This window comes from Gavialis gangeticus, unplaced genomic scaffold (genome assembly GCF_001723915.1).
Source record: "Gavialis gangeticus isolate Ggan-Ray unplaced genomic scaffold, GavGan_comp1, whole genome shotgun sequence".
NCBI classification, from domain to species: Eukaryota; Metazoa; Chordata; order Crocodylia; family Gavialidae; genus Gavialis; species Gavialis gangeticus.
The window spans coordinates 150872668-150884714 of NW_017729025.1; the positions used below are offsets into that span (position 1 = coordinate 150872668).

The window sequence follows — 12047 nt, forward strand, 5'->3', positions numbered from 1 at the left end:
TCTTTTCCCATCCTCAATGGAATTACAAATCATTGAAACTTGTAGTGTTTCCCCATGGAAGTTAAAAATGCATCTGCACATTTCACAAATATATGACTGAAGAGAGGACAAGTTTAAAAATATGTTTCCTTCCGTGGAATTTCTGATTACTGAAACCCTTGCTGGATCATTCACTGTACTGCATGTAGTAAGTGAATGACGGCACTTACATACTTGAGAGTAATATTTTCATAGATCTATGGTGGATGGTATGTTGTGCTGATAAACAGCAATGGGGTTTCATCCTGCAGTATTCATTATGAAGTTCTCTACTGATTCCAGTGGGAGAACTGTACATAAACTCTCTATTGAACTGTGCCCATAATTTCTACCCATTAAGATAAGGCAGAAGGTATTACATATGACTTAGAAAAAGGTGATCATTTTTTTTCCATCTGACCTTGTAAAGATGACTCTCATACTGGAAATTATTGTGGTCTTTGCTGTTCATATTTATTAACATATTTCTCTTTCATGAAGACTTTCCTTTCCTGGCCCAATCAATCCCTTTGGACACCACAGATACCCTTAAACATTTTTAAAGGGGTTCAACAAATATGTGCTGGTTCTCTAAGGCTCTTGTTTTCCCCTCAGAAGCATTTCTAGTAGATTATTTTAGTGCCTACCTTACATTACAAATGATTTGTGTTGCTTTAGACTGTGGTTTCCTTTTATTTGTTCCATGTCTGCTCTATAATCATCAGTTGTTACAATTGTTCGGCAAGCTGCCAAATATTTCATGGTTCAAGCTGCTAAATGCATAATTTATTTAGTTTTGTTTGAACAAAGTCAAATTTATTTCTCTTGTATTGTGCTTACCACACCTGATGGTCCATATGATACAAGCCAAGTAAGAGTACATATTGTTCTTGAATCAGAACTATAGCACTGGGAAAAAAAAGAAAAATCTGAGCAACTAAAGCCATTCTGTTAGCTTTCAATAATTCATCTCAGTTACATAGGTATAAATTCAAAGTAATTCCACTGATCTCATTAACAACATTATAAGCAATATTAGAATCTGCTGCTGAATCTTAAGTTGAATTCAGGTTGTGTGTTTTGTTATCTATCCTAGGTGCTTACATATTACTTTGCAGTATTAGATATGATTTCCCTAATAAACCATCACAGAGGATGAAGTACAGTTTTGATGAAAAAAAGTACTACAAATTTACAGTGTGGTTCTATATTGGTCTTGTTTCAATGAATTTCAGGTAAAAAGTCTAGTTTTCATATCAATTAAAAAAAACCAACATGCCATTTTCTTGCATCACTAACTAGCAGGGCTGTGCAAAGCTTCAGTCCCTGATTCGATTCAGCGGAGATTTGGCCCTATTCAGTGGCCGAATCTCCAAATCTGAATCAAATCAGGAGATCCTTTAATCTCTCCAAATCGAATCAGAGAAATTTGGAAAGATTTGGCGATTCAGACATAGACACAGCTTTAAATGTTTTTTCTACATACCTCTAGGTAGCAGGGGTTTGTGAATACTGCAATAGTGGGGCAGATGGAGCATCCCATAGGAGTGTGGGGGCTTCCCAGTGCACTCATCAGCACACCTGGAAGTGGATCAGAAGCGCTTCCAGTCCACTTCCGGGTCTGGCGGAGAGCACACAGGGGACCCTTCCATGCTCCCCCTCCCCCACCCTGCTCAGTGACTGGTGCCTCCTGGGTCTGAGGGGGCACCAGGGGTCTCCCCACAGCTGATTGCCAAGCTGGAGGGGCATGGGGGGGAGGGCTCTGCATGCTCCCTGGCAGGTCAGGAAGCAGAACTCTTCCAGGTTCACCGCTGAGCATGTGGAGGGCCCCCCCACACACATATACAGTCCTGTGGGACACTCCATCCACCCCAGCATCACAGTGTTCACAAGCCATGCTGGTGCCTCAAGGTATGTAGAAAAAACTTTTAAAGCTGTGTCTATGTCTAAATCACTGATTCTCCAGATCAGCATTGAATCTTTAGATTTGGATTCAGCTGAATCAAATCAGAAACAGTGATCCAAATCACTTAATCGAATCACTGTCCCTGATTTGGGCCGAATCCAAAGTGAATAGGGCCCGCTTCACACACCCCTACTAACTAGAACCCAAGTGATGGCTTAGAGGTGGCACCAGTGCCTTGTCACTAGTTCACCACCTCTTTCAGGTCTGTGGCATGATGGTTAGGGCATGCTCAAGGAGATTTGGGTTGGAATCTCCTCTGGCCGATAAGGGAATTGAATGTGAGTCCACTATGTCCTGACTGACTGTCCCAGTCACTTGTCTATTATATTAAGGAGGAGAAGCACCACCTCTCAGATATGGTTCAAAAGAAAGAACAATTTCTAAGCAATCCTTTGAGAGAAAGGATGTAGATGCCCACCTTCCAGAGAGGTTCCAGGATGTGGATTCTGAGTGGACTCCAGATCTGAGAGAGTTATTTAGGGGATGTCATTTCCTTGGGTTAGTCTCCTTGGGTGCCTATATACATACTCCAATCTGTTCTGATTAGGATGTGTTGGAACAGATTTGATTAATCAGGTTGTCTGGAGCGTTCTAATTAAAATGGTCCAGCACGCTGCAGTGTCTCATATGTTCAGTGTCCCACATTTCAAAATGATGGCAGGGGCAAGCTCTAATTAAAATGCACCCCCCACACACCTCAGAGAACCTGTATAGCCACAATTCATGCCCAGACAAAGGGCACACATGTTGCAGGTTGGTTACAAGTAGCTTGGGCAGCTGCTGTGTGTGGCACATGGGAGACAGGGGAAGGGACAGACAGTACAGTGATGGGTAAGGCAAGGAACCAAACACAGAGTAGCAAATCAGACAGGGAGCATAGGTCAGGAAGCAGAAAACAGAGCAGCCAATCAGGCAGAGGAAGGGGATGGGAGTGGCATTTGGGGAAAGTGTAGAGCTAATTTGTGGCACAACTACCAAAAAGGTTGGCCTCCACTGGACTAGGCTATAGGCTATTTGGGGGTACATGCCAATGAGCATTAAAAATACAGTATTAATTAGACCACTCGGAGAGGAAAAGACTTGAGTTCTGGTCCCTAATCCAAAGACTGCTTCTCCTGTCTATATCACACAGCCTTTGGATAAAATACATAAACCCTCCCTGGCGCAGTCTCTTTCCCCTCCGGTGAATGCCCTAACTATAAGCAAAGGAACATGCTCCCTCTCTCTGGCTCAACTTGAACAGGACTGGGGGTGAGTTCCCCACCTAGAATGGTCTGCAGCATGATGGTTAGGGCACTCTCAGGGAGATGTGGGGTTGAATCTCCTCTGGCAGATAAGGGAATTGAATGGGAGTCCACTATATCCTGAGTGACTGTCCCAGCCATTTGTCTATTATATTAAAGAGGACAAGCACCACCTCTTCCAGGTGTGGTTCAAAAAAACAAATAATTCCTGAGCACTCCTTTGAGACAAAGGATGTAGATGCCCACCTTCCAGAGAGGTTTCCAGGATGTGGATTCCAGATCTGAGAGAGGTGCTTAGGGGACAGCATTTCTTGTTCAGCATACAAACTGGTTTAGACACTGTTCAAACATGTTTAACTCACTCCATGTACAGCATAGGGAGCCTAGTTGTCACTGAAGATGTAGGATACCACTCAAAGGCTAGACACTTAAATATTAAGCTTTTCTGAGCCCAAGTCCTTTATTGACATCTGTATAATGGGAATAACAGTATATACCTACCTCACAGAGAAGGTCCAAGGGTAAATTCACATAAAGAATGTGACACATTGAGGTGCTAGCGATGGGGGCCATATAAACATGATGTGGTAGACAGACTGTGTACCCAGCTACCAACATAATGATCCATGATCTCATCAATGGTCCCAGAATCTCTCCCTCGCAAGGAGCCATTTTGTGAGCCAGAGATTTTAATATAACAGTTTTATGTTTTAGACATAATTCCCGTATTTCAGATGAGATCGGAAAAGCAACCTCTGAAATAGTTCTCAAGAAAAACTTTAAAATATAATAATCATTTCTGAGGGGGACCTGCACTTAATTCTGGGCTGAGCACTACTAAATTTTGGCTGGAGTGGAAGTTTAGGACTAGATCAATGTAGGACTTAAACACAAGCTTGGCGCTGCAACTCCTTTTAGACCCAAGCACTTGGTTTGGAATTCAAAATGCAACTTTAGGCATATATGGGGCCTGTATAATACATGGGGAGAGTCAGGTACATCAGAAGGATGATGCAAAACAAACTCATATTTAGGGGCAGGCCATCTAGAATGAGCCAACAAGGAAAATCTAAGCATAAGGGCGTGTCTGAATGTGTGCCTTTGCTGGAGTTTAGGCACCTGACTGTGGGCTACAGGGAGGCAACTGTCCACTTGGGTTCCAGAACCCAGAGTCTTTACATGACACAAGACCCAACTTGTCTTTCAAATAATTGCTTGCTTTTAAAACACAGCTGCTAGAGGTCATGGTGTCCACATTTATATAAGAGCCTGGCAACTAGATCATGCTTGCAGGGGGCAAGTGACCTGGGTTCTACAACCTCTTCTGTTTGAAGCAGGTCAAATCCATATTTTTCAGCTGTAGAGAGGGCCCTAGCTACTAAGGTCTAGGCGAAGTGCAGGTGGTGTACCCTCCACCTTCTGTGTTGAAGCTGAGCCACTAATCAGAAACGAATACAAAAGAGGGAGTGCAAGAGGGAGCCTAAACTGTAGCCTAGTGGCTACAATGATTTCTTATGAGGGGAGTCACCCGGCCTCCTGTTTCTGCTTCAAGGACTTTTTATGCATTTTAAAATACATATTCATTGAATTTAAAACTCTGGAATGGGCTTCCAAGGGAAGTGGTGCTCTCCTCTACCTTAGGGGTCATACCTTGGGGGTCAAGCACCTGGCTGGGGTCATATGACCCCAGATCTCTTTCCTGCCCAAGGCAGGGGGTTGAACTAAATGATCTATGAAGATCCCTTCTGACCCTAAAAACTATGAAATGATGAAAAAATCCAAAACCTGGAAACAGAGACCAGAACTCAACTACTAGCTGTGAACTCTAACCCCTGGACTAGTGTATACTAGAGCAGGCAACATGCCCATGACTGCTACATTTTGTGAGAAACCTAATACTGTTGGTGTGTGTTAGGTGTACCCTGACAACATATTTCACCATGTGGCTTCCATGATAAAACAAGTAGCTCAATCAGAGGGAAATCTGAATTGCATTGCTCCACTGTGAGCCCAAACTACAGCCTCCGTAAGAAATGCACCGATAGGGAAATGCAGCTTAATATTTTGTTGAACTGAATCAAAATCAAACTCTTGAGGTCAATTCAAAACCAAAAAGTGAAAAATCTTGCATTTAAAAAATTCTTGACAAAACAGAAGATTTTCAGCAAAAATGTAGAAAACATCAATTTTCTGAACAGTTTCCATCAGCAAATCATTCCAAAGGAAAATCCCTGGCCAGTTTTAGACACACAGGGCTTCCATGAAAATGCCTTTCAGTGCAAGTATAGCACCTGTAATGTTATAAATCTGTCAAAAGATTTAAAAGAATAGCAGGATGCTTTAAATAATCTCTTCAGAACTAGGAATGTCAAGAAGAACATTTCTCATGAGCAAAAATCACTGCATTAAATAGTTTGACTAGATCAAATCTGATAGGATCCTGATCGAGTGACAGACCATCAGCAAATTGGTCCATATTTTATACACCAGAATTTTTGGAGCCGAAAATTTAATACAGGTTTAAGGAATACAGGTTTAATGCACCCAGCTCTCCGTGATATTTGATAGTAATGTCCTCAATGATTATTCCAAGAAACTAAATAAGAGTAGACTAAATTTAGCATTTGGACTCTGGCTTTCTGCAACTCTGACAGCATCCAAAGACAGCATGCTATTTATTATGAGCTCAGTGATTTAAAAAGTTTGGAGAATCAAAAGTTTAGACTTTATGTTTTACATCATTCTCACAAGAGGAGTCTTCTTCAGAACTGACCTCAGGAATCTTTCTAATGTCCTCCCTACCAAATACATGCAAGAGCCAGTTGTAACTACTCTTGATGTCTGTTGTTAAGAGTAGAACAGATTCAGTTTTCATGTTTTGGGTTTAGTTGCAGAAATCAAGGAACTGTACACCTGCTGATAATGGATTCTTGAATAAAGAAATGTGTCTGTAGCAAAGGGAACTGCCAAACATTCAAATTAAAGCTTGAGAGAAATCAACTATAAAGTTGTTACACATTTCCAAGCACTAACTTTGTAGCTGGTCAGCTCTTTTTATAGCTGGATGAACAGTTTTATGGCATTACAATTGCTTTGCATGTGTGGCCAATCTATATTTATTATGCAATTAACCAGTTAATTGTGTGATAATTACTTTGCACGTGTGGCTGGTCTCACTTTGCACATATGACCAGTCTAAATTTATTGCATGAATAACCAGTTAATTGCATAATATATGTAGTGTGTGGCAGGGGCCAAAGACTACACTAATTCAACAGCCACAATGGGCCTGAATCCTCAGCTGTCAGATAGCCAGAATACCTGGCTCTCTGCTACTCTGTTTGGCCTCTTTTTGTATGGGGAACAGGCCAGAATAAGAAGAAAAATGTCTGTGGCACACTGTAAGCTTGCGTAACCCATCTGCTGTAGCTCTAAGTTGGCACAGCATGGAACAGCCAGTGATCTGCTTTTCCTTAAATTATGCCAGGAGCTGTCCAGGGCTCCACAGATTCCCTATGGCTTTACAAAGCAGAAGTAAAGACAGATATTATTAAGTCTGTCTTTTCTACATCTTAGGGATTAGTATGTGATGCAGAGATGGAGGAAACTGACTTTTACTTCTATAAACTCTACAAGCAGCAACTCTTTCTCATGCAACAGGATTCTTTTAAAGATATGATTCCCCTGGGCTCTGTTTGATTGAAATATCAGGATCTCTCCCATGTGACTGGCATCTATAAACAGTCCAGAAATATAATGTAAAATATGGAACATTGCAGGTGGCCAAAGTACAGGGTCTCACAGAAATTCAACAACTTAATTTTGAACTTGTTCCTTCTTGCAAACATTTTTGCAGAATGTAGCTTTTCACAGTCATTTGCCTTGCTACAATTTTGATTCCCCAAGAAAAAAATTGAGGATTCAAAAGCTGCACTGAAATGCATTCAGACAGCATTACCAATCATTGCATTGATTATTTGCTCCATCAAGTTCTGCTTAATGCAGACAGAAGATGAAATCTGAGAGGAAAAGCTATTTTAAGCAATGATGAGTATGTTAAATATAGCACCATATAGAACAGGAGAGAGAACCTGACTCCTCCTTTCTCTCTCTGTCATGAACCATGTGGTTAGTCTTGCTCCAGCATCCCTCAGGGAATGTAACTAGGTTTCAGTTATTATTTACACTTAATAAATATCTTGGTCTATGTAGTACCTTCATATTAAGTTGTGTGGTAAGAGAGCAGTAGATGCAGAGGAATATTTAATTTCTGCAGGATACTTTTTGCTTTTTGTCATTTTGCTTATCACCAGTTGAAAAAGGTTATTCATTACAAGCACAATTACTGTTCTTCTCAGTATCACTGCTGTACAGCATACATCAAAGGTGGGATTTTGCTCTTAGAACTGATCCTGCTAGTTTTGAAGCATTTCTTAAGAAAATGAATATTCATCTTCTTTTTTCTTCTGAGGATAATTTATATATGATGCTTTTCTGATTCACAGGATATGAAGCAAGATATATGCCCCATCAGTTTTACCAAAGGCAGAAGTTTCTGAGAAGAGGTAAGAGCTTTGCCTACTGTTAAACATGTGTGTTGCAGGGCACATTTACATGAGAGGTTTACTGAGCAGTAGACTAATTAACTGTGCAGTAAATGTCCCAGCATCTACACATGTCCCTAGGCTACAGTAAATTAATAAACTCTGCAAGAGGGTAGTAATTGTAAATACAAATACTATCCTGCTGTGCAGTAAAGACTTCACAGGAGTGCACATGTAGACACTGGAAGGACTGGCTGGGGCACAAGGTTGCTTCAGTGCAGCGGCTACCTGCCTTCTAGCCCTGAACTGAAGCACCCTTGTGCCCCAGCCAGCCCCTCTGCTGCATGTTAAGCTGGGGGGAGCAGCTCCAGACTGGCAGGCTAACCCCCAGGGCTCCCTGCCAGCTGGGCCTGCTCCATCCCAGTTTACCATGCTGTGATCCCGGGCACACATGCAGTTGTGTACCCAGCAACAATAAGCTCCAGAGCAATAATCTCTGGATCTTATTGCTGTGCATTGATAGGCACACATAGACATGCCTGCAGAGATGTAGCCAGAATCAGGGACTTCTGTATACTGTACAAAATACGTAGCAAAAGAGAAATGTCTCTCTGGATCTTGTCATTTCAAACACTGCCTTGCTATCTTTAGAAAATTCTCTTTGAAGACTCTGCCTAGAGATAAATATAGCAATTTCTCTGAGCATGCTGTCTCACACAAATCAAAAGATACAGTGCTTTGCCATGTTAGATCTTGCCTGGGGACAGGCAAGTTTTTCTTACATAATGGGTTATTTAAAAGATACTAGATCTGAACGCAGCAAAATATCCGTCATGTATAGAATTCATGTGTATAATACATTCTAAAGTAGAGACTTGCCATACTATAAAATGGATTACCGTTGTCATAAAAGTATCTTCCCAGAGTTACATTATGATCTCAGTTTACATGGCTGTACAGGAGAATAGAAATATCTTTCCCCTTGCACAACCCCTGCATGGGCTACACCTCCATGCACTTTGTACAGCTTCCCCAACATCATAGTCCCAATAATGCTAGAAGAACAGAAGCTCTTTCTTCATTACTCTCCCCTCCCCTAGGCAGCAGGGAATAAGCAATGCAATAACTCTGCCCATGGGTGACTGGTGCCTCCCAAGTCTGGGGGGGGCACCCGCAGACGCCGGTGGCGGTGTTGGCAGTGGAGACAGAGCTGGCAAGCACCCACAGCAGACAGAGCTGGTGAGCACCTGTGGATGCCACCAGTGGCAGCAGCCCTGTTGGGGGGGGCACGTGTCCCTTGTGCCCCCCTTACCAGCCTATGACTCTCCCCATCATGCAGTCAGGATGGGAAGAAAAGCAAAGCAAAATGTGCTACCTCCCAGAAAAAGGGCTGTAAGCAACAGCTCTATCCTGATGCGAACATGACGTTCTGGGGCATATTGTGTCCCTCCATACTACTTTCAGATCCCCCTGGAGTAGGTGGTCCAACTTTCTGCCCTACTGTCAAAGCTTATCACATTTCCAGACCAAGCAAGGATGACAGCATTAGCTCAGTTAAATCTTTTAAAAGAATGGGCTAGAGTCCAGGGGCGGGCAATTATTTTGGGCAGCGGGCCACTTACTGAGTTTTGGCAAGCCATCAAGGGTCGCATGACAGGCAGTCCAGGGCAGATAAATGTTACTTTTCTAAATTTTTTAGGGGCCCCATAGGCCAGATAAAATTTTAGCTTTGCACCACAGCATAGTGATTGTGTTACATTCTCTTCTAATTATGAGGAGATAGTTTCTGAAGGCAGTGGATTAATAGTGTTCACTAACCATTTGGTTGTAGGCAACCAAAACAGCATTAAATCTATAATAACATAGTGCAAAAGGACCAAATGAGACATTATCATTCTACTGAGATACAATACAGAAGATTAAAACTCCTGCATACTTACATTAGAAAAATCTCATAATAACTTTTTAAGTTTAAAAAAAAAATAGACATCTGTTCTTCTGTCTTGGATAAATTATCTATCATTCTCATTACTTGAAATTCTTTCTGGACGAGCTGTAATAATCTATTTTCCTCAAGTTCTATCTTAAATTATTGTGTCTTCTTTCTCTGGGCTGTTAAAAGTAGCAATGTTCTCCCCAGAAGTGTTTTCATTTCATAGGTGGGTGATGAGATAATTAAATTTAGTTTTTTAGCTATGGAGAATTCAGAATTGCATGGTTTAAGACACTTATATTTCCCAATATAATTATATGAAGATGTAACTAAACTGTAACACTTTGTGTTCTCTTAGGTAGAGGTGGCAATGAATGGTTTGAACCAGGTAAGTATTTCACACACCATCATCAAGTTAAAAAAAAAGAAAGGATCTTGAAGGAAGCAAAATTCCCGAAATTTTCTCCTTTACCATTTCTATCTCTGCTCCCTGTTTACTACTGCCTTATAGACCAAAATCAAGGTGCAAAGACAGACAAAATGACAAGGTTAATGGAAGTTACTAAGCAAAAATAAAACTCACAAGAACGATATATATATCACATGTAACTCCAAACTTGAATGAGTTTATCAGCATTCCCAAATGCAGTAGTATAACTACAGGGTAGGTAAGTGGGGAACCAGTTACAGGCATTGATTTAGGCAAGAAGGACACCAAAATGGTATCCCTTATTGAGTCCAAGCTGCCATCACTTCAGCAGTAACTCATGTTTGGGGAGCTCATGCCAAGCCACCAGCAGCCTGTGAGCCGACTGAAGCTGCAGTGATTGCTGCACAAAGAGATAAGCACTCAGCATATCCCTCGTTTTCTGGCATTCAGCACATCACCTTGCCCCCAACCAGAGTATCCAAATTCCTGGTTATACCTCAGCCCAATAGCTATTTATGTACAACTGAATTTTAATGAAATATTTTACTCTAAGTTACAACATTGTTCCTATTTATGGGAAAAAGCATTTATTCCAGAGTTATGTTCACAAGTGCAAGCCAATTCCTTCACAACAAGCTTCAGGCAAGCTAACTTATTGCTAACAGATCCAAGCTGAGCACAGCATTAATACTAAATCATGCAAGGTTTAACTTAAAAGACTATAGAAATAACCAATTCCTATTTTCCAGGAAGGAACTTCCAAGAGTACAGGAATTTAGAGGAAGAAGCTACCCTGCATTCAGGTACTGAATTGTTGAAATAATATTGCTTCACCTACCCTAGATAAAAGCCACTGAGAATTTTAAAAGGGTTTCTTGAGAGGGGGTTATGGTAAACAACGTATTCCTTACAGAGGGTTGAAAAATAAATTAAAAAAACTTGAAAAATGTTAATGTTTTGAAGTGGTTTCAACACTGAAGGCTTTGAAAGAAAGTGGTATGATTTTTTTAAAAAATCATTTATTTAAATCAGGTGTTCTAAAAACTTGAAAACTTTTGCTACAGGACCTTTGGATTAAAATTTATTATGAACTAAATTATGAATGCTCTCATTTTTAAAACATTGCTATGGGTAAATTCTTACTTGATTTTATAAAACTGCTATGAAGAAGCAGCCCAAAATATTGAAAATTAAGGCTCTGAGACTGATCATGCAACTACCTAAGCAGATATTTGACTTTACTGACACGGATGACTGGTGCCTCCTGAGTCTGGGGGGGCACCAGATTGCAGATGGGAGGGGGGGTCCAGCCACTGATCGCTGACAGGGGTGGGGAGGGGATCCCCCCAGAGGCTGATCACTGAGCCAGTGGCAAAACCGGAAGTGCACTTCCATTGGCACTTCTGGTTTTGCAGCTGGTACTTCCAGGGGGTGCACAGCCAATCTCAGTGCATGTACGTGCACCTGCTTCCACCCCCTACATGTCGCCAATGTTTACTGACATAATGCATCCTATTAACTTTGATGGGACTTCTCATCTACTTAAGTATAAGTGTAACTGCTTGCAGTGACAGGACGTATGTATTACTACTACAACCAAAAAAAGGTCTCAGTGGGAGCATCTACATGTCCAGTTAATGGAATGCAACAGATTCTGGAGCAGTTTCTGCTGGAGTCAGTTGTACCCAGGTGCAGCATCTACATATGCACCTGGGACAGCAGCAATTTGAGCTGGGGCGGAGCAAGCCCCCGGCTGGCTGGGCTGATGGGTATAGGTGGTGGAAGTGGGGACTAATGGAGCTTAGCCACCCCCCACAAATGCAGGGCAGTGATAGCCCCGCCGAGGGATTCTGGAGCAGCAGGGGTGGGGAGGGAGTGGGGCTGGGGCTAGGGGAGGGGCAGGTGCTGCACA

General features: G+C 41.8%; 1 protein-coding gene across 1 annotated transcript in view; it reads left to right on the top strand.

The window, feature by feature from the left end:
* The first annotated feature begins 7275 nt into the window (after positions 1–7275).
* MUC6 (mucin 6, oligomeric mucus/gel-forming) overlaps positions 7276–12047 on the top strand; it is a 58805-nt gene continuing 54033 nt past the window's right edge. Inside the window, exons 1-4 of the mRNA XM_019519989.1 lie at positions 7276–7279; positions 7734–7793; positions 10064–10093; positions 10885–10938. Of these exons, the coding sequence (XP_019375534.1) occupies positions 7276–7279; positions 7734–7793; positions 10064–10093; positions 10885–10938 (148 nt within the window). The remainder of the gene's footprint in view (positions 7280–7733; positions 7794–10063; positions 10094–10884; positions 10939–12047) is intronic.